General features: G+C 39.2%; 1 protein-coding gene across 2 annotated transcripts; it reads left to right on the top strand.

Moving 5' to 3' along the window:
* The first annotated feature begins 19 nt into the window (after window positions 1-19).
* Window positions 20-26,923, top strand: LOC116729864 (protein FAM102A-like). Of its 2 annotated transcripts, none has more exons than XR_004341212.1 (12): window positions 20-155; window positions 242-538; window positions 14,548-14,668; window positions 15,396-15,425; window positions 17,105-17,221; window positions 18,291-18,337; window positions 19,060-19,214; window positions 20,751-20,861; window positions 21,938-22,133; window positions 23,002-23,123; window positions 23,980-24,120; window positions 24,219-24,564. XR_004341212.1 is itself a non-coding variant. In XM_032578696.1 (12 exons), the coding sequence occupies exons 2-12, from the start codon at window positions 396-398 to the stop codon at window positions 24,623-24,625; spliced, it is 1,158 nt and encodes a 385-aa protein (XP_032434587.1). In that variant the 5' UTR covers window positions 20-155; window positions 242-395; the 3' UTR covers window positions 24,626-26,923. The 2 variants fall into 2 exon arrangements, 1 of the variants encoding a protein (XP_032434587.1); XM_032578696.1 differs by lacking the exon at window positions 24,219-24,564 and adding an exon at window positions 24,580-26,923 and having other exon boundaries at window positions 23,980-24,049.
* Window positions 26,924-27,996: the final 1,073 nt, after the last annotated feature.

The raw sequence follows: 27,996 nt of genomic DNA, 5'->3' as shown, positions 1-27,996 counted from the left end.
TTAGATAGCACCCGCTGTCAGTTTAATTGATGCTGCGGCTAACAGCAAAGTTGTCTTCGGAACCGCAAAGAAAGGCGGACTGGGTCTTCTTTTCTGACATTTCAATGTTGTCGACCTTCTGCTGGTGGTTTTCACAGAGGTCGAGATGAATCTAGGTGAGTTTTTCCCCTCCCTAACCTTCACGAACGTTTCCTCCGTGTCCGTAAACCGTTATTAACAGTTTGACTTGATTTGTTTCCAGATTTAAGCGCTGAATCCCGTCTGAAGGAGAAGAAACAGCGGAGTTCGCCTGCAAAATCCCTTTAAAAGCGTCAGCGGTTTGTTTTTTAGCTTCGTCTGTTTTTACCAGCGGTTCGGTTAGTCGTCGGTTTTAAGCAAGTTTACGCCGTGAAATCATGGCGTTCTTCGTGAAAAAGAAGAAATTCAAGTTTCAGACCCAGCTGACCCTGGAGGAGCTGACCGCTGTGCCTTTTGTCAACGGGGTTCTGTTCTGCAAACTGCGGCTGCTGGACGGAGACTTTGTCGCCACTTCTTCCAGGTACAAAAAAAAACAGTCAGATAAAAGCTGCAAAATGGCTTTTAAATGCTTAAATAATAGCGTTTAAAAGTCATGTTACACTTTCAGATTTAGTTTTAATTAATTTTGGAGGAATTCTGTGAATTATACACACCTGCTTTGAGTTTTTTTTATTGAAATGTCTCCCCTAGTCAGTTTATTTTGTCTTTTGTTCTGGAAACTTCATAAGAGTTCGCATATAGGCTGCTGGGCCAACTTAACCTCTGCATTGACATTCAATTTAATTAAACAATGCTTTATTTATCCGAAACCAAAGTTAACTCAATCAAGTACCTTGGTGATGATCTCCTGTAGCAGTCTGTCATGCAGTGAGTCTGAAGAGGCTTATTATTGAAGACTGATGTTGTATGCGAACAGATAAATATCTGGGAGCAGAGATTATATTTCAGAATAGAAATATCTTTTTTTTTGTCCTACATTGGGGAAATTCAGGTGTAACAAGAACAAAGTGAGAGAATCGAGGCATGTAGATTCACAAAAAACTGAAAGTATAAATATATATATTAAAAAAACTAAGTTAAGAATAACATACTGTACAAAAATACAACATAAAATACTGCAGTTATCCAAAATGGTGCACTTTGTTCCAAAGGAATGTGCAACTGAGTAGGATAATAGTATAAAATGTAAAAAAAAAATAAAATCAATAGACTATTTAGAGTACCGGTAAGTAAAAATAAATCTTTTCAAACAGTAATATTACAGTAACATGTTCTGGTTCAACAACATGAGTCGTTAGCAAGCACAATTCTCAGTTCCTAGCTTGCTAGTACTATTATGATGTCCTTGTCTATTTATTTGATATTTTGCTGTTGCTCCTAAGAAAATAGTTACAAACAAAAACACTGCAAACTTTGGCCCAACTAGTTATTGGGGTTGGTTAGTGATCACACATTTAACATACTTTTCTTCGGTCTAATATTTACCTTTGTTTGATCTGAAACAAAGAAATCACAAAGGGGCGAACACGTTTTTTCTCAATCTCCTGAGACTTCTTTACAAATTATATGTTGAGCCAAAAATGAAATTTGTTGCCGTTTGTAGCAGAGAATTATATCTTCTTTACCATCCTGTTCATTTTGTGGTGGCAAGATAAATATGGATCCTCATCCAGCCTTTTTCATCACAGCTCCAGGTTTTTTTAATTACTGCTGTGATTGTGTGTATATTTACGTTTACTCAAGTTGTTTTTTTCTTTTCTTCTTGTGGTCCTTTCCTCACTTGTAATCAGCAGAAGAAAGTCTTGAAAGACATGTTTTCTTGTTTTTCCCCTCTGAAGAGTGGCTAAAACAGGAAAATGTCATATTTAGTCATTTAAAAATGACTAGTCACTAATCAACTTGAAAAAATAAAACATACATGTAAAAATGCCTTATAAGAATGATGAGTTTTGCCACAAATTATTTTGTAAAAAAAACACATCAAGCTTTTGAATCTTCTTAAATTTTCAGTGAGATTAGGCCACTGCAATAGAAACTGAAGCTTTTAGGGGTGACAATAAAGTGAGAAAAGCTGCATTGTTTGTTTTTTTATTAATATTATCCAAGAATACAGACACCGAGTTGTTATCAAAAAGGTGACACTAGCTGCAGGATTGTCTGGTTTTAAGTTTTCTTCCTTCCTCTAAAAGCTCAGTTTGAGTTTTGTTTGCAGATTGTTGAGTTTCTGCAGCTCAGGCCGTCAATCGGAGAACATTTACCTTTTGAGTCATGTTTAATGGCAGGGTGTAGCCACGTTAAGCCACTTCTCTGAGTCTCTGCTCTGGAACCTTTCATGATCGTCCAGACTAAACTCAGCTAAACTCGGCTCATAAGATCTGTGTTTACAAGCTTTTAACCTCCACTGAGATTAGCCAGATTGGGAAGATGACTCTCAGCTGGCCGATTCAGATCTTCCTCTGACAAGTTCCCAACATCAAAGGTCCTCGCCTTTGATTCCCGATATCGGATTTATTGCCTGGAAATATGTTTGCTTTGCATCTTTTCACTGATAAAGTGACAGACTGATGCAGTGGAGACTGTTTAATGTTTGCAGTCTGGCTCCTAAGGAAGCACAAGCACAGTTATAAAATCCGTAAACCATCGTCCCAAACAACTTCAAGCTGCAGAGGTGTCAATGTCAAACTCGTTTTTATTTTATGCCCAATCAATGGAAATAAAAAGTAAAAACTGGATAAAACAGGAGGTCATGCCACTAATTTGGTAGTATTTCACATATTTAAAACAAAAACAAATCAATGATTATTATAGACAATTATCAATATTGCTTATATCGTGCCAAGTTTTTCAGCCATATTTTCCAGCCCTAAAGTAAACCAAGAGAAAATGAATCAATTAAATTTCAGATTTTCATGTCATGTGTTGGCTGGTTTCAGAGACTAAATCTGGCTTAAATATTTACCACCAGAAGCTGCAGTTTCATCAGATCTTCGAATCACTTCACATCTTTTTCCACCCAACCAAACTGCGTCTGTGCATGTGGTGTCAGAGGTCGTCCTCCTCTCTCCTGGTTATGTAATGGCTCTGATTTCCCGCCCTCCCCTCTCCGTTATCATCTCTGCTTCAGAAAACAAGGCGCTCTCAGAGGAGCGAGGGATGGCACAGGGAGGCTCGTACGTAGATTAGGGTTATGTCACCGATCTGACAAACGTGGTCTTTGTACGACGGGCCTTGTTCTTGCCGTGGGTCGCGAATCGGGACCGGCGATCGACCGGGCTATGAAAGAGGGTCACATGTTGGGAATGTGACTGACTGGTTCTCAGGGAAAGTTTTGTTTGGCTCCTCTGATCTCAGCCATCAGTGTCACTCACTTCAGATAACGCAGCTGCTGCAGGAAAACACTCCAGATAATCCAACCGCACTCTTCCTCATTGGTTCTTAATATTTGTATCTTTGCCAGAGCTCTGAGGAAATGAGCAATAAGTCAGTGTAAAGAATCTGTGAATCTCCTGTTGTATCTGTGGATGCAACATAAAGGAGTAATAATCTGATTTTGGTTTTCACTTTAAGAGATCGGAGCAGGAAAGTGCTTCTGAAAATGTGTTTCCCTTTATGGCCTGTATCCCTGAAACATTGTTGTACATCTGTAACATTTGAGCATGAAACAGAAATAAATCAATCTAGCGCTGAAAAACATATCACAATATAAGCCTTTCATATCAGTCAATATCAATAATTGATTAGCTTTTCTTTTATATATCTGAAATACTACCAAACTAGTGACACGACCGTTCCTGTTTTGTCCCAAAGTCTTCGCTCCATGCCATTTTTTAAAATTTATCTACAAGTACTACTCAGTGGTAGTTGTTATTGTGTCTTGTCTCTATGCTGTAACTGCGAAGTAATTTCCCTGCTGGGATGAATAAAGTACTTCTATTCTATTTATTTTTTATTTTTAAGCAGTTATAATCAACAGCAGCAAAACCTTAAACTGCTGCTGCACCAGTTACTCAACAGGTTGTTGCTAGGTAACCAAAGAGTAAGTGAGTTGCTAGGTAACCAAAAAGTGAGTTGATTCCACCAACCTAGCTTAGCTGGTAGTTAGAGGTTGAGCAGCTAAAGCCGTACCTCTGCCTACATCTCCCACAGGAAGGGTCTCTGTCTCTTGACTGCCATGACATACTAGCATGTCAATTTCTGAGCACTGGAGGCGATATGTCTCAGCAACATGTCCTGGATGACACCATCAGTTGTTGACAAACACTGCAATCCACCTTGTTTGCTTTTGCTGCTCTTTAAATCTGCCTTGTTGTATGGGTAGAAAACCGACTCCTTTGTTGCATTCAGATTTAATCTTTTATAGACTTCTGTTCATGAGGCATTGCTTTTTAGGTCAGTTATTCCCTCTGGTTTTGGATTTTGTGCAGCTGTAAGGAGTTCTGCTCTTTTATTTATTTTTGCACTTTCAGACAGTAACCATGGCAACAAGGGTTTCTTTTACACCTGGTTGCAGCTGATTAGCATCTCATAAGCTCAGATAATGCCACCAAAAAGCAGAGAAAGGAGGAGGAAGTTCAAATCAACTCTTCCATCCATCACGCTCTACAACGACTCTTTGAAGATACCTGGAGGATATTAGTTCTGACAATGTTTAATTTCCCTTTGGAATAAATGAAGTATTTGGTAATTAAATTGCATTAACATGTGCTGGTGGTATTGAGCTTAGCTTGCGCCAGGTTCACTGGTTAAACAAAAAGTCACTTTGTTCCCAGATTTAATTAGATTTTTTTATTTCATTCACTCATTAATAAATATGAGAAGTTCACGTAACTACTAAAAGAAATAATGAATGAAAAGGAGCAGAGAGAAGTCTAAACTAATATCTGCCCCTTATTAACATAAAAATAAAATTAGCTATTCAACTTAGATCATTACAAACATATTTCAAATACACAACAAAACATCAGCTCATTTATCGAAACATTGCTTCATCATAATCATTTTAAAATTTAATTTAAAAGCAGAGATTTAGGATTTTATTTTATTTTTTTTACCCCTCCAGGGGGTCTTTTGTGGGCTCTAGTGTCCCTTATATGACAGTAGACTGACAGGAAACGGGGAAGGAGAGGGGGGAAGACACGCGGCAAATGTCGTCGGGTCCGGGAGTCGAACCCGCGACGGCCGCGTCGAGGACTCAAGGCCTCCAAATACGGGCCGCGCCAACCGCCACGCCACCACGCCACGCCCCAGATTTAGGATATTTTATCTCACTTTCAAGATTGTTCCATAAACTGACACCTTTAATATCAATCATCGTGTTGTGAATCAAATTTTTTATAATTTTTATAAAATTTCAGTTCCTTGTAAGTTGTATTTCCTTTTCTCTTTACAAATCTGTTTTGAATTTTGCTTGGTAAAAGTTTTTTTGCACTTTGTACATAAATTGCAAAATATTGTACTCCATCAGAACATGAAGTTTCAATAAGTTTAACTGTGAAAAGGTTCATCATTAGATGTGGGGGGAAAAATTGTGACTTTATCCAAGTTTTCATTTTGTCGTACTGCGTATTGAATGTTGACGTCTCTGCTCCATATTCTTAACTGAACCCTCTTCCATCTTTTTGGTCTGTTGAGTTAAAAGAATTTGAAAGTAGATTTTGCTCCGCATGGAAAACATTTTAAAACTGAAGTTATCAGACATTTATCGACACAGGAAGGAGTCCGTTGCATCCAGACGGGCACGTTCCCCAGCTGAAAATGTGTTTTCATTGTGTGCAGCTTTAAAAACAGATGGCCTCCATCTTGATTTGGCAGAAATTGGGCTCTGCTGTGACAGCTTCTTTCCATTGTCAGCACTGCCTTTCTATTTGTCACACATTGAATGTTACATTTCGAACATTTTATAGCTTGGCTTTTTATTCTTGTTGATTCTTTACATCTCAACACTGAACAGTATTGTGCGGCTCAGCTTGGCTATGGGAGGTATTTTTCTCCGGATCGGGGTTTATCGTGTTTGATGTGGAGACGAAATAAGAGCCAAGGATTTTTTATTGATGAAGTTTTATAAAGAACAGGAATGTTGGAATGCTTAAGAGAGGGAACGGTTGAGTTTTAAGAGGGTGAGCACAGAAAGTGAAGATCTCAGAAGTGTGTTCACCCAAATTTAAAAGTCTGTCTTTTGTGTGACGTAAAGGCTAACCGGCAATAAAATCATCCTAAAACTTGTTTCCCATATTTTTTGTGCAGTATCTACTGCGAAAAACAACCGAATCCTTCAGTCAGAGATGGCAGAGAGATGCAAAAATCTAAAAAAATCTTATTGCACCAAGGTCCCAGTCAGGAGAAGTCTACCAAAAAATGCACAGTATTCTTCATGAAATACTTCAGTGAAGACTATCATTATTTGGGCATTTTTTTCAATGTGGAGGAAATAACATTTGGTTTTGATCCAAACCAAATGAGTGTTTTCTAGAAAGTTGAAGATGGATTTAATTTTTCAGCAGCACCATGACTCCAAGTAGACTTCTAAATCTGCAACAAAATAAAAGGTTTGGAATGGCCGAGCCAGAAATAAATCTAACAGAAAATTTGTTGGGTCACTTGAAGAAGAGTGTGGATAAGATGTTGAATTGGAGAAACTTTGCAAGGTAGATCGACCAAATAATGATGATGGACTCTGACAAAAGCAGACTGAATGGTAGCATCAAACCAAAAGGTATTTTAATAAAGTAGTGGATTAGGGCTGTAAAAAATCTTGTTTTGTTTTTATGCTTAGTGGCTGATATGAAATAAAGACATATGGCTGGGTTCTTTCCCAGAAGGTATCAGCTCCCTGAGTCGGAGCGGTTTTTAGGTAATGTGAGTATTTCCAATGTTGTTGATTTGAAATGTTGGAAGTTTTACAATATTAGTATTCAAGTAAATTAACATTGAATTTATTATTTTTAAGTTGCCGCTCCAGTTGTGGGTTGCTTTCCGGTTACGTTTGTCGGGCTTGTTTCCCGGCAGCTCGTTCAGGATGTGCTTCTTAGGAGCCTCAGCAGTGCAGTGAACTTCTGGGTGGAGTTGGCACTGTGTCCGGACCGTCTACTGTTGACCTTTTGGGAAAATTTAAAGTGTCTCTTCCCCTCCATCTGCAAAACACAGTGGGGAAGGTTTTGTTCTTGTTGGATGGTGAGCTTCTACCAATGGTATTTATAAAAAGCTGACATTTTGTCTTTTTTTGTCATAATACAGTAAGAAAAATTAATCAGTTTGTGTTCTTTAGAGTCTTTGTATGAACCTCAGTGGATCAACTCTGTACCTTTTTAAGTTTTGGAGGTTTGGCACAACATTTCTGAGGTTTCAATCCTGTTTTAGTGAGTCAGTGGAAACAACCAGGAAGCCATCCCTGGAGGTCTTTTGTCCCTTGCAGTGTTAGATTGCAGGAAAAAAGAATCACTTTTTCCAAAGTCTCCAGACATAATCAAGTTTGTGCTTTAGTCCTGTGAGACGAGGAATGGGGCTCATAATGAAAAGCAGGAAGGATCCCAGAAAGGGAGCGAGAGTTTGTCAGGGATCAACCGGGACGATCCGCTTTTTCAGCAGCTGTTTCCTGTTTTCATCAGCCTTTTCCAGTTGTTAGTGTTTTGATGGGACGTGAGGGAAGGTGAGCGGGTTGTTTTGGACTGGACCCGGCTGGTGCCTGAGCAGGTAATCAAAATGGACTTCCTTCCACTTCAGCTTCCCAGGGAAACTGATTGTTAATACTGCTCCTCTCCGTGTTTGTATTTCTGCTTTGGATGAACCTCAAAATCTTGATTTAGGTTCTGATGAGATGGAAAAACTTTAGATGGTCTCCCTTTTATTCATCACACTAGCTGCGTTCCCATCTCAGATGTGTGCAAAACTTAGAGCTGGACAAAATGGCTGAAAAACGTATAGATAATTACTCATTAATTTTCTGTTTTAAATATCTGGAATACTGCCAAACTGGTGGCATGATCTTTTCTCTTTTATCCACACTTTTCACTCCACACTTGTTTATTTTTAAGCTGTCATGAAGCACAGTGGCAAAAATCTAAACAACAATATTATTGTTTATCACAATTTTTGAGACAATTTCTCAGTGAGCTAAATTTGTCATCCTGACTGGCCCAGCGATGGCCGCTAAGTCTGAAAGGAGTGTTGCGTTCAGTGGTTCACCCTGTAACGTTTGGGAACATCCTGACTCCTCTCCCGTCCTGACGTCACCATCCCCGCTGCAGGATCTCTGCGCTCTGCTCTCGGGTCGTTTATCTGAGCTCCCAACGCGACCCGACCCAGCCGCGGCCTTCCAAAGCAGTCAGGATGGTAGATAAGGATCCCATACCGCCTGGCTGCTGACATGATGAGTCATCACATGCTGGGGTCCAACGTGGGGCCATCAGTCGTCACGGACAGCATGTTTACTTATCGCTCATTCAGGACGGGGTTTAGTTTATCTTCTTCAGGCTGATCAGAGGGAAGAGAGTTCATTTCTGTTGAATATTCTGTTGGTTTTAGACTTTTTTCTCCCGGTTCAAACGAAGCAAACCTCTGATAGATGGAGCACAGACCTATTTACCGAAGCCTGTCGGTCCAGATTAAAGATGTTTGGTGTCAGGGAGGTCAAAATAAACATGAATCCAGGAACTCAGGGGTGTCCAAAATGTGGCCCACTGAAGGATTTTGGGCGGCCCCAACATCAGTTCTAGAAATGAGCAAATCTGGTCTGCAAGCGTAAGTGGTAGATGCAGATATAGGCCTGTCCTTTTAACACATTTTGCTGGATGATTAATTGTGATAAGCGATAATATTGTTGTTTTGACAACATTTTCAAGTAGTATAACGGTAATGGCATAGTAATGCAAGAACACATCCTCAATGATCAATAAACTTTAAATTCTAATGAACATTTACCACTGGACCTGAAAGACATGTCAAATGTCCAAAATAAATAGACAAAACGACAGAAATGACAAATAAAATGATTTATGAAGTTTCTGTAAGCAAAGTTGTTTTTTGGAAAATGGAGCTGGTTGAGACCAAAGTGTCAAACTGAAGACTTTTGTCATCCAATTTTTGGTGAAAAAGAAAGGAAAGAGAAAAAATTATAAATCATTCAAATGGAGATTATTCAGGCAATACGTTTTGTATTCGATTTTTAGTAAGAGACCCAGTCAAAGTTGCTCAGCTCCTTATTAGTGAACTTGCATCCCTCATATTTTTGAACTATGCCACTGGTGAAGATTTTCCTCACTAAAGCTTTTCCAGGAAGGAGTTTATATTAACGTGGGTCTCCATGGTGCCTGCCGTTCTGACAGAAGATGCAGAAACTAATTTAAGTTGCTGTCATGATTTCCATGAATCACACAAAGATCAGAAAATAACAACCAACAAAACAAAATGCCATTCGGGAGACTAGGAGAGAGAACAAACCAGCAGATAAGCCACCATGAAGAGACAGACAAGACTTTGTTTCCTAAAGTTTTTCTGTAAAATTCAGGGTTTGTAGCTGCATGTTTGGGCTCTGGGTGGATCAGTAGAAGCCTTAATCCTAATCCTTGTCTCTCCCACCACTTGCTGACTAATTTCGGTTGAGCAAAAGCCAAGAAATTCTTTACAAAATAAATTAGTTGCATGTCAAACCTCGTCCTTCTTCACCATTCTTCCAACATTGCTATTATCGTGTTAGCTCTCAAAATAAACACTTGCCTCAAATCATTTTGTTTTGTGCTTTCAGGTAAATTTGCCTCTGTAAATATTTTCGTTTTGATGAGTTAGAGCTCACTCACCGCTGCAGTTCTGATTTGCTTTCCTATATTACTCATTGAAGGGAATTTCCATTTCCATATATTCATGACGGACTGAGGAAGTCCTCCCTCGTCCTCTTCCTCAGTGATTAACCCCACAGTCAACATAAAGACAACCATGAGAGGAAAAACCTGGATTTAAATCTACCAATTAAAAATTTAATCTCTTCTTACAGTCAAAGCAACATGATGATGCTGAATAACTAGTTCAGTGCAGAAGTGCTCATTCATTCGCCGCCGTTTTCTAGCCAGAAAAATTGAAATAACTTCTCATAACTTTGGTATTAAGAGTTAAGTGAATCAACATAATCAGAGGAGAAAGGTCATAATCTTTAAGAATTTGTCTGAATCTGCGATGATGGAGAAAACTGTAGAAACTGAAAAAAGAAATGACACATTAGGTGTTGCATTCGTTTCATTTCACTGAGAAATTTGCGTCGTATTTTTAAATCTGCTCCAGTAGCGCCGGTGTTTCTGGTATTTGAATTAATACACTTTATGGTGTACAAGAAGCTAAACATGCAGCTATATTTTATTATTCTTGGTGTAGATATGTTAAAAAGCTTTTATTGCAGTAGTATAATTTCACAAGAAAATGTTTGAATAATTCAAGCTGTAGTGTGTTTTGTTTAGTTTCAGGGGGGAAAGCATCAGCTGAATTCCTGTTGGCACAGTATCTGATTTCATAATTTACTTTTTTTAAAGTTAATCTGAGTTTCTAGGAACTACAGACTGGTTAAACATGACTTCTTGTTTCCCAGGGGTATAAATATGGTGTGACACAGAGGTCAGTTTCTTTTAGTAAGTTAACACTAACTGGACAAGGGGTCATATTTAACTTGGCACCACACAGTTGGGGGTGAGTAAGGCAGCTAAAACAAGTCTCAGAAGTGCATTGTGGAGGAACTAGAGCATCTTGGAGACACCAAGTCTCCACAACAACCATTAGCTGTTCTATCATGCAAAATTTACATTTCACACATTTTTGTACTTCCATTTGGGATTCTACTGCTTCTAAAAACAGACCAAGAGCTTAAAATATACACCCAGACTGCTTTTGGCAACAAGTTAATGTTTTATGGTGTCTGAAAAATGAGCCACTTCAAAAACCTTCTGAATGTAACATCACAAATCAGCAAGCACTGCCCGTTATCTAGCAATCCCAGCAGAGCTCCGCCATAACCTAGCAACCCAGCAGAGCCCCAGAACATTTGGTCAGCTGGTTTTACCACTGCATTCGGTGTACAATGGCTGCTGGAAAAGACGAGTGTTTTGCTATTGACTTGCCATTTAGAAACCACTTGCTGCATTCTTGTTTGTTGTGCAGGAGGCTCCACTTCTGCTTGTCAAAGATTTACAGTTGTACGATTGCCTATCTGCTTGCAGCCATTTTCACATGTGAGTGTAAACGTTGAGTTGGGGGTGTGGTCAGCAGCAGCTGATTTGGATTTAAAGTAACAAGAGGCCCTTAAACAGCTCATTCTGATCTGATCAGACAAAAATCTCATTTTCCAAGAATAATTATTGGGCAAAAAATGTAGCGAACATATTCGGTATAACCCATAGATGCTTCCCAACCTGTTCAAAGAAGCATAGCAGGTCAACTTTAACCATTGACATCCTAGGCCAGATTCACCTTAAACCTCTGACTGCACAACTGCTGGTAAATGTTTCACCACAATCTACTCTGATGTTAAAAGCAGAGAGCAGAATTAAGGGTGGCAAACAGCTGAAAAATAAAGGGTCGGTGTGAAGGGTCTCCTCCTCTTCCTCAGAGCTGCTGGCAGCTCGTCGATGGATTTCAGCGTGAGGTTTCCATGGAGCCTGAACAAAGCCATCTGGACTGAGGAATGCGTTTCGGGAACGCTCTGGCGTACACGCTGCGGAGGAGCGAAAGCGTGGGGGTCCTGATAAGACCTGGGAGTGTGTGCACGCGCGCGTGTGTGTGCTGTTGGGTTTTAACTTCTCAGAAACTCGCTTCTTTCCCGGGAACAACGGATCATCAAACAACCTCCCAAATGAGGGAAATTACACGTCCTTGTATCTTAACAGGCCTGTTTTAGATTTGAGCTTTTGTTTTGGGGCTTATTTTGGTTTTAATTTGTGTATACCCAGACTTTAGTTCATTTCATTTAAAAATGAAGATTAAAAAATCTCATGGATCTTTTTATAAATGACAAAAGCATGTGCTCTTAGAGAACCACAGCTCCAGAAAACAATTAAAAGAACTGAAAGACAAAAATAAGCCTGCATCCTATCATGATTACGTTTCCTTCCTCTGGCAGGCTGAGATGACAATAACCTGGAGTACATTTCCTCAAGTCAAGTTCTGCAATGAACCGTCTGTAACGTAAAAACCAGACGTGCAAAACGGTTTTTATGAGTAAAATCTCCTCTTCTGATTGACAGATCTGCTCCTATAAAATCTAAGGCATTTAAATGTGGCTCATGATTCAGCTGTGATGCATGACTAACTGGTTAAAAAAGTGAGGGAAGAGCAGAAATGAGGAGGTAAAAATCAGTGCGTGTTGTTGGAGAGCTTTGGGGATAATGAATAACTTGAAGGGGGGAAGGGCGTGTTTAGAGCAGCTGCTGCTGCAGAGCAGCTCAGCCTGTTCATAACAACTTTCAATAGAAGAACCTCGACAGGACGAGGTTTCACTCGGCACGTCTTAATGCTCAGTTACCATATTTTTGCTGAAGTCTGGTTGTTTTATGCATGGTTGATCACACTACTAATTAAACCCAGCAGGAATCAGACTTCTGTGAGAACCTTTTACGTCCCCAAAGCGGCTCAAATGCACAGAAGAACGTTGATGTCACACAGCAGCACATTGTTTACAAAAGTACTGATAGATGGAGCAGTTTATAGATTGATTTTAAAGTTATTCAGCAATGGGAGCCAACAGCATCATAACAACTAGGAGGAAGCTAAGAAAAATAAATCACAACTCCTAGTAACGGCGTTTTGTAGAGCACTGACTGCAGCGTCTGCAGAGGAGTCTGTTTGGATGTGAAGTCAGACCCAAGAGTGGTTGGATTATGGTGTGATGCGCTTCAATGACACAAACGTCTTTTATAAGTTCATAATTATAATTTTCAGCCGTTGTTTACGTCCAAATTTACCGCATTTTTCTGGTGTAGAATTATGATGCGTCTCTCACGTCAATGACATAAAAGTCAGATGAAATGCAGCACAACACTTTAAAAACAGTGGGATGCAAACAGTGGATTTGTATTGCATTTGTCTGTTGAGTGAATATAGTTACAGTTATTCTAAAAGTTGCAGTCTGTCATGTATGATGTTGTTCCCCATTTATTTGAAGATTCTGTTTAGATTTTTAGCTTTCATCTTCCCACAAATGAAGCCGACTTCAGTGGAAATTTGTGTGACACGTAGTTTGAGAGAGAGTTTTTCATTTTATATTAATAAAGAAAATGTATAAAAATAAAGGAGGAAATGTTAGAGGGAAATAAAATACATATGACAAAATAAATCAATTTGGAAAATGCATAAAACAAGATTCTTAGATGTATAATGTTTGAGTTAGCTGATAGTTGGCTGATTTCAGACCGTTTTCTTGGCAAAAATTAGTTTACATTTATACTTTATCTTTTTAATATTTTCTTTGAAGTTATTAGTGTTTTAGAGAGATTTTCAGCTATTCATAATCCACTGTCCTTCTTTAACCCTTATGAATATCCGAGGTCCACTGAATATTATTGGATTGGTATTGAGTGATTGGTGATTTATGGATCCCAAATGGATTCTGTTTGTCTTGTGCAATGATGTGAGATCAGATTTGTTGTGGCTTGGTTCTGTATAAATAAACTAATGGTAATTTAATTTTTACGTTTTTCATCCACTTTCCTAGGATTTTTAATCAAGAATTAGGATGTTTTCCACTGTTTTCATTAGAATATTCTAGGGGCATTAAATTGTCTTAGGATTTTAGTTGTTTTGCCTTTGAACTTTCTGTCAAAATCTACAGAATGTGATCAATAACATTCATTTGCTGTAGTTTTGATTTAGTTCTGTTCAACTCTTTGTTTTTCCTTAACGTGTTTTTTCACTTTGTGTAAAGGATTAGTCACCAGCTGTAAGCATGTAGACTTACTGCTAATTAAAACACGTTTTTTCCTGGTTTGGCTTTAAATGTTCAGGTTAAGCTGAGTAAACACCAGGTTTCCAGAGATTCATTTTGTTCTTGCTTTGAAGATATCAGGTGGCAGAAAATCAAATTTCCGTGTTGTTCCACATGTCACATTTTCCACTCTGCTCGTAAGGATCCAGAGCTGCTGCAGCGGTTTGCAGGACCTGCTGATCAGATTGGTTGTTGTTTTCAGGAAGGAGGTTTGTTTTCACACAGATTGACCACTTCCTGGCTATCATGATGAAATGCTGTCGCTCACAGGCTTTTCTCACGAGGGTTGTACAAATCAGTGTACCCTGGATCCATGACAAAGGTCACAAGGTCACAAATCTCCACTTTTTAGAGTGTTTTAAATAATAAACTATATTTTATGTTTATGAGCTGTTGGTCTCAGCTCCATCATGGCTTAATTTTCCAGTTAACCTCCTGATTATTCCCAGAGGGGAGTCACTGACCCGTTGGCGATTACAGGAAGAATTTAAGCGTTCGTGTTTGTTTGATAGAGATAGAAGAGATGTGCTGAAAGCGGTTCCCAAAACGTTTTTGTTCTTTTTCCTTTCTGACAGAGAGGAAGTTCATGAGAACTGTGTCCGCTGGAGGAAGAGGTTCACCTTTGTGTCAAAAATGAGCGCCAACCCTCACACCGGGGTGCTGGATCCGTCCGTCTGCAGGGTGTCCGTCAGGAAGGTACGACCCACAACGTCAAGAGGGAGACGATTTCTCACCTGGTGTTTTACTTTAGAGGGAGATTCACGTCAGTGAGGGATGATTTTATGGGCAGCTAGCTGAGCCCTGCTAGATTACACACTGTGTGCTGTGGATTTGTACATCATATATATACTGTCTATACTGTATATATATATGGCCCATCCATACAAACGGATGGATGGGCCTTCCATTTATGTACTCATATTTTATATCCTTATTTACTGATATATTCATCATCTCACCTCCTTACTTGTATATTCACTTGTTGTTGTTTTTTACTGACTTATTAAATTGACTTATTTACTTAACTACACTGTTCTTTGTTTTGCTCCATTTTTATCCTTTTACTTATTCATTTAGTTCCTGTCTTGCTTACGTCAGAAACAGTCAGGAGTTTTGACTCTGTGAATTTGTTGTAGATGTTCTGCTGCTCGGTCTGCTGGAACATTGTGTTGACTTTCAGTCGGCAACAGCAGGTTTGGATCTATTTAGGCAAATGTTTCAGAGACACTTTAGTGCAGATGCTAAATCTTTCAACCTGCTCATTAAACTCCACAGCAGGAGTCGAGTGTGTGTGTGGGTGTGTGTGTGTGTGTGTGGTCTCAGCCTTTCATTTGATCTATTTGATTGAAGGCCTGTAATTGGAGGCTGACTTAATCAGAACTAAATCCCTGGGTTCATTACTGTCTTCCTGTTTTCCCTGCAGGAACTGAAAGGAGGAAAAGCATATTCAAAGGTAAGAGTTCCTGTCTGCCTTCTATAAACGCATAGAAACAGTTACAGATGGGCCCGTGTCCCCTCCTGTAAACCTTACTGTCATGTCACATAAATATTAGCATTTCTCGCTGCGCTTTCACGAGTAAAACCTCCTGCTTGGTACTAACATGAATCAAAAACCTTTCTGCCTTGGACTCACTCTTGCCTGGAAGCTGGGAAAACATCCTGGCAGCTCCTCTCTGAGCGTGACGCCTCCCAACAGATGAGTCGCGTCTCATGAATGCAGCAAGGTCGATCCCTACCTGGACCTAAACTCATGCCGATTCCTGGACGATGTTGCATGACAGGAACCGCTTCCTCTGTTTCTGCCCGTTCTCCTTTTGGATTTCCTTTAGTTAAATTTACTCCACTTCCCTCCTTAGAGGTTGCACCTATGAAAACAGAAGCTCTGCCAAAGAAGGGGAAACCTGGGGAACGAAGAATGGGAACAATCAACTTTAGCCCAGTTGATTGGAAAAAACAGAACATGCAGCGTGGATAACAGGCTGATTCCACCTGGCATGTTGAAGTTGAGGTCGAGCAGATGAGGGTCTTATCTGAGGTATTTGTGTCAACGCTGGAATTTAGAAACTCCTGACCTACACTTCAGAGGTCAGAGGTTTTAAACCGAGCAGCAAGCGTCACATTCTTGGCTCATGAGAACTTTGACAGGACAGGATTTATCCGGCAGAAAACAGTGAGGTGGAGGAGCAGATTGGGTCGGGGTCTCCTGCTTTATCATCTGGATGAAAACTGGGCTGTGAAATCAAAATTTTCATAAGACTTGAGATTTTTTTAGTAATCCAAGATATATCAGCATCTGCTGATGTTAGTAATTTTTTTAACCTATCGATATAAGTAAAATTGGGCTGATAATTAAATATGCTTTAGGAGCCAGTTTTATCTCTTAATATCTAAATTTACATCCAGTTGTACCAAAACTTTACTTGTGATTTTTTTGGTCAATCAGATGTGAAATTTATTTGAATTTTGCACCTACATTAGTATAATGTGGGTATGATGCTAATTAGATTTACTTGGCACTTAAGGAATGAAAGGCTTTTCATATCCAATAAGTTGATTATTTCTTTGATATTGCTAACGCTCAAACAAGAATTTGAAATTGAGTCAAAATATAAGTTTACACAACCACTACTTTTTCATTATTAATGTTTAAATTTTCATATAGAAGCGACGTATCGAGTCGTGACTCACCCCAACAACTGCTTTTCTTCTTCTACTGTAGATTAAATACGACATGACAGGCGCTGTCCTCACTGCTTCAGGCTCTCACCAGATTATGTTATGCAAACCAGACACTGTAAATGCTTTGAAGGGAAATTAGTCTCTTCACTTAGTCTGAGCAGGAAAGTAACATGTTCCTATTTAATTCCAGATTTAGCATAAAAAGTGACAAAGTTCTACCTTTTAAAGACATCTTCAACGTTAAAAATAAACTGATGTGGTTCTTTTCGCTCCCTGTCATAAACTAAAACTAGAAGCGTTGCTGTTAACAAAGTGAAATTACTCTGGCTGCTAAACACTGGGTGTCACAGGATTCTCCCGTTTTCTCAGCGTGTGTCTGAAATAGATGGCAGCGAAAGCCTCCATTAGTGAATCTAGATTTAACCGAGTCCAAACTCCTCTTCCTCTCCTCAGCTGGGCTTCACAGACCTCAACATGGCCGAGTTCGCCGGTTCCGGCTCCACGGTGCGCTGCTGTCTGCTGGAGGGATACGACACCAAGAACACACGGCAGGACAACTCCATCCTGAAGGCAAGATGGCGGACGGACGGCATGAAAACCGAGCCTGTATAAAACATTACGGCTTCGTTTATAGTCGCCAGTTTGAACAGGAGCCAGTTTAATCTCTACCATGTCAAACTGATGAAAGAGCTCAGTCTGGACTGGTTTTCTAGACCAGGCATGTGAAGGTTTTTTTATTTAGAGGGCCTGAACATGCCTGATTATAAGATAAAATGCCTTGGCAACATTCTTTGGGATTTTATGCGTTAAACCATGTGTCTGTTAAAGCTGCAGTACATAACTTTTATTAATTTTTTTAATGTATTTGTTAAAATTATTATCTCACGGCAGATGATTAATGAAAAAAATTAAGCTTCTTTTTCTTCTCCCAGTGTTCCCAGTACTAACTAGCATTAGCATCCATGGAACCAGTTGTAATAGGAGGTGGTGAGCATGAGAGTGATTGACAGCGCTAAGGTCCTCGTCCTGCCTCTGATTGGTTGTTTCTGACTGTGTGGTATATTTCTGTAGTTAGCATAGCCACCGATGATGGCAGATAAATGGTTTTCCTGTATCACCAAGTTGTTTTTCTACCATTAAAAAATGTTTTTGTTTTTTTTTATCATTCAGCACCAATCTAAAATTAGTCAGAAAAAGTTTGTATTGTTCATTTTAGTCTTTAATAGATTTTAAAATGAGTTTAAATTCCTAAATACTTTGTAGGATGAAAACCAGAAATTGTATTGAAGCAGTTAGATGGTCTCCATCCATTCAGGGAGGAGTCTGGGGCTCTGCAGCGCCACCTAGAGATCACCAGTACACTCTGCTTCAAAGCCAGTCCAGTCACATGAGCTTAATGCATGTTCATGTTTATTCTACAGTTTCACATTCTTTGACTAGACCATTTTGTCTTCTGCTAAGAAACGTATTTCTGCTCTACAAAAAAGCACAAAACTACATGAACTGATGAATAGAAAAATAAATTTTAGCTTGACAAAATGATTTAAAAACAACTTTTATGTTTAGGAAAGTGAAATGGAAGAAGTTTCTGTTTCTTCACCTGAGCCGTTGTCTTTTGTTACGTTTTTGCACCTTACAGGTAATCATTGGAATGACTCTTCTTTCTGGAGATCCCTGCTTCAAAACGTAAGTAGGAGCATAAATTCAGTTTTTCTCTGAAGAGACTAAATAATGCTACAAATCCTTTCTGCAACCTTTTTAAATTAAAATTTTAAAATCATTGAGTCCATTTAGGTGATATTTCTACTGTTGCCCCTCCAGGTGTGTCTAAAGCATTTACAGAACTTGTTGGTTCTGCTGACGGCCTTCATTAATCTGATCACAGATTACATCAGGCGGCCTGCGGAAAATAACCTGCGAATTTTATGTTTTTATATCTATTTTTACAGTTACTAACAAGAATTTACCTGAAATTAAACTTAAGTTGCTCGTTTCTCTCTCAGAAATGCATTTTGTTGATTAAAGCACCAAGTCATCAGTCATCCTGTGAATCCAGTTAAAGAATCAAACCAGTCCAGATGTTGATGTTTTGAATTATTTAAGAGCAGACATGGTTTCTGGCTCTGGTTCTTACTGGGTCTGTTCTGGTCGAACACCTCAGTAACATCTAATCCAGTGTGAGTGGAGTGCAGCAAAATGAAGACATTTCAATTTTCTGATATTTCTTCTGTCTTTTTTCAGGATTTAAAGGCAACAATCAGATTTTCCTTTTTAAACGCGTATAATCTGAAGCATGTGCTGAAACAATGACTAATTTTTTCCTTCATATCTGTTGAGGCGCAGCAGCTCCCTCTGCTCCTTTAATCTGTTCCAGGCTGATAAAGCTGTTTTGTTTTTCCCCTCTGCAGCGCTCCAAGCACAGCAAAGTCCATCTCCATCCCCGGACAGGAACACACCCTGCAGCTGGACTGCAAGGGGGAGGGGACGGCCGAGGGAACCGGGCCAGCTGGAGGGGTTTCTCTGGGCCGGACCTCCAAGCCTCGGCCTTCCATCATCAGCTCGGGTGGGAGTCGCTCCTCAAAACCACGTTTCAGCAAAAAGCAGAGAAACGGCTGTTTACAGCTGGGTTTTACTCTGACATGGAGTTCAATAGAGAAGAAGCATAGTTACTATAAGCAAAGGTCATCAGAGTTAACCTGAGCGAGCAAAGTAACAAAAACTGAAATTGAGAAAACATTTCCGAAATGTTTAATGGAGAAAAAGTAGAACTACAGTATATCATGTATTTATAAAACAAACCAAAACATACTGAAATTATAGATGTAATATCCTTCATTTTGTGTTCATGAATCCCTTTATTAACTTTTCGATCAGTTGACATCAGCTGCCGGCAAATTACGGCACTCCATAATCCATGATAATAATCCGTAAATGCTCGTCTGCAAAATGGCGTCAGCAAAAAGCAAAAGTTGGGCTAAAACGGCAGAGTCAGTTGTTGTTCATCAATAATTTACTACATTTTCAGGAAATTGTGTCTTCTTTTGAGTATTCATTACGAAATAAATTTAAACATAATCACAACTCAATGCTTTGACCTTCTTGAATTCCCCACCTACAAGGTAAGAAAGATGAAAAAACTATACTAACACTAGTAAACCTGATCTAAAACTAAATAATTTTAAACTAATAGTAGCTAATGAAAACTGGAACCTGTCCATGCAGGTCTTATCTTTGTCTTTCAGTCTTTGGATGGGCTCTACTTGTTCTTCTGTTCAATGACTGATTGTAGTAAAAACTAGCAAACAACCTCCAAACACTAATTTAAATTAACTAAACTAGACAAACAGAAAGTCACAAAGAAATTAAACTAAACTATAATGAAAAATCCAAAACTATTATAACCCTGATGCAAACAAAGCTTTGGTAGAAGATGCAGAAATGTTTTGTTTACGTTGAGAAAAGCATCATCAATGCATGGCAGGCTGAGTGGCTGTGTCAACCTTTTCATTATTTTCAGCTTCTAAACTTAACTAAAGAATGTATTTAATCTGAAACTTTTTATTAACTGCACATTAAATCTAAAACCTGTTTTATTCTCAGGATTTAGATGTTTAACTCAGGATTTTAGCTTGCAGAGATTTTTTAAGGGATTTGAGTTTAATGATCAAATTTCCTATTGGATTAGCATATATATATATACAGTATATATAGATATATAGATATAGATGAGGTTTATTAAACAAGGTTTTTGTGTTTAGGCATGTCAGGTCAGTGAATATATTTAAAAACTCTGCATCTTTCCCCAAATTATTTAAAATCTGAAAATGATGCAGAGAGGACATAAAAGCCTTTAAAATGGAGTTAAAAACTAGAATTTTTAGCTTATTGTGGAAAAGAAAGAGGAATCTGTCTCTGTTTAAGATTTAAACTTTCTTGTGTTGAAGTCAAACAGTACTTAAAAGTTTTATAGTGAACAGAGTAATTATTTTAACGAGTTGGTTAGAACCGTGCCGGTTCTCAGTCTAGGTTCTGCATCCCTGAGGCTGATCGCTCGTTGCTCCCACCTACACTGAGCTGACCGATCCGTTTGCTCCTTCAGGCCTGCTGGACGACTCCGAGCCGAACCAGAACCAGTCCGGTCCGGCAGAAGTCTTCCAGTCTGGTCATTCTCGTAACTCCAGCTACGCCAGCCAGCAGAGCAAAATCTCAGGTAGGAAACCCACCAGCAGGTCCGACGCCTCGGTTCTGTTCTTAAGTACTGGACTTCCTGAAGAACCTGGAAACTTCCTGTAGAGTCTGAAAGGGAGAAAATGTGTAAAAGGTCTGGATTATAAAAAAAACCCTCTGAATTTCTAAAAACAAAGCACTTTTATTTACCTTTTTACATATTTATAAATATGCTCCATCTTTGATTTCTCATCAGTTTCAAATTATTGAATTACCATTTCAAAATCCACAAATAAATGTTATTTCACTACTTTTTTGTGTTTCTAAACATTAAATACAATTTTTAAACTTTGTATAGTTGAAATGACACCAAGCATTGAACAACCGTAATGTTGTATTTAACGCAGTTGCAGATCCTTTGCTACAAATAACAAAGTGAAATTACTCTCGCTGGGAAACTATCTACTTTTTTGCATTGTAGATAATAAAATTTTCTTATTTAGGTTGAAGTGGCCGATGTTGTACGCTGTAAAAGACGACAAAGTTTTTGCTGAATTCTGAAGAATTTCAGTGCGTTTCAACGGAGCTGAGATTTGCATTAAAGTACAAATGTCTCAAAAATTCTAAAAGCTGAAACTTAAAATGTTTTGATAAATAAATTGTTGAATTTGGTTGAAGTATGCAGAACTAGGTAAGTACAGAAAAATGTAAGGAAGACGGAAAAATAAAGAGAAAGATGATAAAAATATCGTCTTAACGCTGTTGGAACATTTGTGAGGGTAGAAAAAAATTCTGTGAAATTTAGTTTTAATCTTTACTTTCTCAGTGTAGAATAATGTAATTAACCTACCATGTCACTAAATTAAAAACTTAGATTAAATATTCCAGCTCTCCTCCCACTTTTTTTATGTATTTTTTCTTTCCGTTATGTTTTTATGGTGTTTTACATGTCTAAAAAATTTTGAGACGTTATGCAAAATGTTTATAATGTGAGCAACTTTGTATTATGTGTTGATAAACCAACAAAAAAAATATTGGACATAAAAATAAACCCCACTCAACTTAAACCGTTAACTTAAATCCCCTGGTCTAATTTCTCGTGCTTCTCCCGTCCTGCAGGCTACAGCACCGAGCACTCCTGCTCCTCCAGCCTGTCGGACCTCACGCATCGCAGGAACACCTCGACAGGAAGCAGCGCCTCCGGAGGCCTCTGCTTCACCGCCGACCCGCCACCAGAGGGCGACAAGGACGCTGGACGTCCGGAGAGACCCCCTCGGCCCCCACGGCCTGTTCTGCCCCCGAACCGACCCCTGAGGTACTGACTCAGAGAAGAGTCCTAAAACAAGGGGACGCTTAATTAACGGTTTAATGAACTCTGTTTATTGGACGTTTTTCCCATCGTGAATCCTAAGCGCTGCGATAAACCGTCTTTGATGGACGAGGAACGTGAATCCTCCCAAAATGTCTTCCAACAGATTTTTTTTTTTCCTGGTTCAGTTAAATAAAAATACTTTTATTTGCATTATAAAGCAGAGATGCACAAAATACTGGAAGTTTATAGTCATAATTAGTTCTGCAACTAACGATTAATTTTGTAATGCATAGAATTGGCACGTTCCGCAGAGTTTTCATTTAACCACTTAAACCTTCATATACGATGTTAGGAATACACTTAAAAAATGCAAATTGTCAAATAATGTAGTTCCGTTTTTATTGTCTAAAATACAATAACATGGCATTCCTTTAGATTATGCTTGATAATTTGTAGCTAAAGTTGCTTCAGCAGCTAAAAACAGAACTCCTAGCATCAACATGTGGAACAGCTGGACTTGACATCAATACAGTGTAGCGCTGATCTGGTGATTATTGTTTGGATTAACTGATAAGTATTTGGTGCTTAGTAGATGTTTTTATTTTTTTTTCAGAATCTGAACCAGGGGAAGCTAAAATGCCACTTGAAGAGCTTTGAGTAGAAAATATTTAGACAAAGCTGGGTTTTTTTTTTATTATGAAATTCAAAATGTATATTTGTTTTTTGCAGTTTTGGCTTAATTAATTCTCTGTGTGTTGTTTTTTCAGCAAATACCCCTTTTTAATGTCTAAATACTCCAGTAAATGTTTATTCAATTACTAAATTAGTTAGCTAGCGGCTGCGGCCTCATGGTGTTTGTTCTGTACTTCAGGAGGAAGCAGGACTCGGTGGAGAGCCACCCCACCTGGGTCAACGACACCCGCATCGATGCCGACGACATCGTGGAGAAAATCGTCCAAAGTCAAAACTTTGCAGATATCAACAACACCGAAGGTAAAGAGGGAGCGTTTCTCTGGTTGGAGCCTCAGAGGAGTTTCAGCAGCGTTTGCAACACAGTTTAATCTTTCCACACCATCACTGGAGGGTTTTAGATACGAGAGTGTGTCCCAAATGTCACAACTCTGATGAAACTCAAACTTTCAACCCGCAGAACTCCGCCTGTTGCAAGACTTCTCAAACAAAAGTCATCCAGTTTGATCCAGTCCAGTCTGGGCTTAGCATGGATGGCTGCAGATATAAAATAATGGCTCCATTTGAACTAAAACCTCTGATTTTAAACTCTCTGTAAGGAAGGTTTAAATCTAAAAATGTATGGAAGCACAGAGCGGATATTTTCTACATATACTCGGTGTTTTTTATTTCCAGATAAGTTGGATTTTATTTAGCGGCATCAAAGTAAGGGGAACTGAGTACAAATGGCCACCAAACATGGAATGGTTTTTTTTCAAAACTTTATTTGGTTTTTGACAAATTGTGCAGGCATATGACTCTCATTACATTGTACATATAAAGCAGGCTGTACAACTTTCTTTATAATCTAAAGGTATGAACTAGATGAGCAGCCTCTTAACAGAAATATAGAATGTTTTTAATTGTAAGACTGTAAAAAATAAACTTCATGACCTTTTCACTTCAGTATTTACTTTAGCAAACTGCTCCAGGTGTCTGAGCACGTTAGCAGGGCAGTAAATGTAGTAAATGCGCCGTTACGTGTAAAACATGTTGGTTGCAGCCTTCAGTGACGCAACAGAAACTCATCAGAGAGAAATGAAAGCTTTAGAAAAGCCACAGCAGTGAAATATGCTAATACCAGTTTCCCTGCTGGTTTCTGCCTGTTTCTGGCCTCCAGACAGCAACCTGCGCCTGTTCGTCAGCAGAGACGGAACCACGGCGCTCAGCAGCATCCGACTGGGAAACAGGTGACACTTCCTGCTCTCCACTCCTCACTCTTTCACTTCATAACCACCAGAAAGCAGATCCAGCAGAGGATGCAGCTAAAGCTGCGCGGCTGAAGCTGCGTGGCTGAAGCTGCGCGGCTGAAGCTGCGCGGCTGAAGCTGCGCGGCTGAAGCTGCGCGGCTGAAGCTGCGCGGCTGAAGCTGAACTGATGGCAGTTTCTTTAACTTCTAGGTTCAGTTGTTCTGGTTTCTTTGTGTTTCGTAACTATGCAAGTGTCCGTCCGTCCGTCAGTTCTTTTGTCCAGCCATGTATACATTCATAAATAAAATGACTAAAATAATAAAAAATCTCATTCAAATTAACTGACATCTGAGAAATTGATGGATTTCTGACTTGTAAAATGTTGAATGTGGATGTTTTTTCTGTATTTTCTGTTTTTCTTTCCCTCTTTTGATTTAAAATCCCAGTTTTGACTCCAGCAGAAACCTCAGGGCTTTAACCCGCTCCTTCACAGATTCTCATTCTGTTTGTGTTTCTGTTTTTGTCTTCAGGGTTTCTGCCGGCGGCTACGAGCCGGTGGTGATCGAGAGCCACTAACCGGCCACCTGCTGTCTCACTGGTTTTACTGGAGCTTCAGCTGGTCTGACGCCATGAGAGGAAAGCCTACGTCCGTTTGCACTTTATGTCCAGTTTGTTGCAGCGTTGGCCTGCGCTCTGTTAAAGCTGTATCTTTGTGATGTTGAAGGGAATGCACAAAATGCTCCTCACTGTGTGTGAATATGTTGCAGGGATTTCCAATGAAGACGTTCAGAGGTTTCAGATATCATCCATTTTGTCTGCAGCTTGTTGTTAAAACTGAAAGACGATAAATAAGATCAGAAAATGTCAAGAGAGGAACAATCGACTGTTTAACAGAATAGGAAAAAAACAGCCACCAAAATAGTTTGTTTCCTGTCGACAGGAAAACTTTCTCTAATTTTTTGTGTTTAATAAATCAGGAGTGCAGCTCTGTGACCCGATCAGAGGTCAGACAAAAAGCTCAATCCGCAGATTTAAAACTGACAGTTCAGCGTTTTTCCAGCGATTTCTCCTTGCTTTGGTCAGGAAACCTTGTTGCTTTTCTTGCAGCCGAAACGTTGCCACTATGTTTCCTACAGCGGAGTATTAGGGCCATCGTAGAAAAGAGAAAAAAAAGGAGTAAATTTTTGTCACAAAACTGAGAAGTTTTTAGAATAAGCTCAAAAATTTTCTAGCGATTAGTCTCAAAATTTCAGTTATTTTCTAGCAAAAATTCAGCTTTCAAACTCTGAAATTTTTAGATTAATCTCAGAAATTTTCTTTTAATTTTTTTTTGAAAATGTTAGTTTTTTGGCAGAAAGTTGCTCCTTTTTTCTGTCTACAATGGCTCTACTACTAATCATCTACTTGAATCAATGGGGAAAGGCTTGAATCACCTCTCCTGAATCTCTACATTTATTTCTGGTTTCTTTGTAGCCTCAAACACTCGGCAGCGTCTTCGGTTTCTCCTAAATGTCAGTGACGTTCCTCTAAAGTCCTCGCTGCTAATCTGTAATCCTGCTGGTTTGGGTTCCAGATTTACAGCTGAGCAGCAGCGTTTCACTGAAACAGAATCAAAAATACTTTGACTCAGTGTGAAAACTCCCACTTCCAACACTAAAAGTGAATCTAAAAGTTTAGGATAAACGGGGATGTTTTCCTCCCTGTCGATCAGGGGAATCTGTGCCTTTAAGTTTTCTCTCTAATGAGCCAAAAGCATCATGAGAGCAGCCGTAGGATTTGTGCTCATGATGGTGAGGAGAGAAATATTCAGTTTGTTTTTTTTCCACTCGCTGCTTTGTTTCCATGAAGGATTAACCAGAAGAAATCGGTTCTGCCCGGCCGGACGAACCGCTTTTCTTTGGGTCCAGCTGCAGAGAAACATCTCGTCTGGAGAATTTTCTGTTCAGCTCTTTGCTGCCCCCTGGTGGGGCGACGGCGTGTTTACTGTGTCGTTTACGTGGATTTACCGTGAACAAACGTGACTGAAACAGGAAAGCTGGAGTAAATGTGTCACTGAAGGCTCCAAACAGAAAGGAAGTGATCGTTCTCGGGACCAGCTGGCTGGGTTCGGGTTCTTCGCTTCTTTTCTTGCAAATTATCTGAAAATGGTAACAAATGTTAACTTTTAGTTTGTTTTGAGGATTAGAATCCACTTTTTCTTATTGTTACGAGCCCCTAAATTATTCTTCAAAGCTCACACTCGTAACGTTTCTAAGTGAGAAAATGTTTTTTCAAAAGCTCATACAACAAAACAATGCCGCCATCTTTTCTAAAGGTTTCCAAGTGAAGATGTTTCATGTTTTCTTCTCTTCTCCTGATTTTTAGAATTTAAAAAATGACTTGCAAGTCGCCCTGCAGCCGTTAAATCTTATACTCTAGAGAAAAGTTGGGTTTTAATCCTCGTTAACTGACCCGTTCAGTTTCCTCACTCCAGTGCAGCTCGTCTGTCCAGCGTCGCATGCTAAAGAATCGCACCGTTAGCTTTTCTCACGTTTTGGGGATGAACCACTGAAAGTTTAGTCTCTTTGGGTTTACATCACCGCCTCGTTTTATTTTCTTTTAAAGCATTTATTTAAATATTTTTAGTTTTTTTTTCCTCTGGAGGTTGTTATAAGCTATGCACACACATCGCCTCCCTGAGCTTTTGTTTTTCAGTTCAGTGATTCTAACAAAGGATTTTATTATTACTAATTTAGTTTGACTTAAATTTGATAGAAAACACAGTTGGAACTGAACTTCCAGTTTCCAAATAGTTAATTATTTTCCTTTTTATTTTTTCCTCCAACATATATTTGCGCAGAAATGACATATAAACAATAAAAATGCTAATCTGAATTTGTGTCTGGTTGTTTTTCTTGAAATCTGACTGATTTGTTGTTTGCTGTAATATTTGAAAGTATTTTTTAAAATCACAATATTAACAAAATGGAAGAAAAAAAAGAAGTTGGTTTTGAATTTAAAAATCTGCAGATGTGACTCGGAAACTACGGAAGAGGATAAGAGCCGCTGAAAATAAATTCTGACTTTTTTTCTCAGAATTCTGACCAAATAAAATCAGAATAATGTGAAAAAATACATTTTGAGCAAAAAGTTAATTTTGAGAAAAAGTCAAAATTCTGAAGAAAACTCATTATTTTTTCCTAGTGGCTCTAATCCTCTTCTTTAAGAAACTTCTAACAATAATTTAGAAAAATAAATAAAAACCTGATATTTTGAGTTCTAACCAGCTACCAGCAGAGGGCGCTATACACAAGGTTAGGTTCTCTGTGAAATTGCTAAAAATCCATCATAAATTTTAACATTTGATCTGTAGTCATGTTTTTGTTTCTCTTTAGAAAAAAAGCTGAACATACACAGAAGAATATGGTTGGTTGCCTTAAACTTGTATAAAGATAAAATAAATTTAGTTTATTAAGAAAAGTTTATTAAATGCACTAATCATGTTGCTGTTTCCATCCATCCATCCATCTTCTTCCGCTTATCCGAGGTCGGGTCGCGGGGGTAGCAGCTTCAGAAGGGAGGCCCAGACTTCCCTCTCCCCAGCCACTTCTTCTAGCTCCTCCGGGGGAATCCCGAGGCGTTCCCAGGCCAGCCGAGAGACATAGTCCCTCCAGCGTGTCCTGGGTCTTCCCCGGGGCCTCCTCCCGGTGGGACGTGCCCGGAACACCTCACCAGGGAGGCGTCTAGGAGGCATCCTGACCAGATGCCCGAGCCACCTCAACTGGCTCCTCTCGATGTGAAGGAGCAGCGGCTCTACTCTGAGTCCCTCCCGGATGACTGAGCTTCTCACCCTATCTCTAAGGGAGAGCCCAGCCACCCTACGGAGAAAACCCATTTCGGCCGCTTGTATCCGCGATCTCGTTCTTTCGGTCATGACCCAAAGCTCATGACCATAGATGAGGGTGGGA

The sequence above is a fragment of the Xiphophorus hellerii genome, chromosome 12 (assembly GCF_003331165.1).
Source record: "Xiphophorus hellerii strain 12219 chromosome 12, Xiphophorus_hellerii-4.1, whole genome shotgun sequence".
NCBI classification, from domain to species: Eukaryota; Metazoa; Chordata; class Actinopteri; order Cyprinodontiformes; family Poeciliidae; genus Xiphophorus; species Xiphophorus hellerii.
This window is presented reverse-complemented; position numbering and strand designations above follow the sequence as displayed.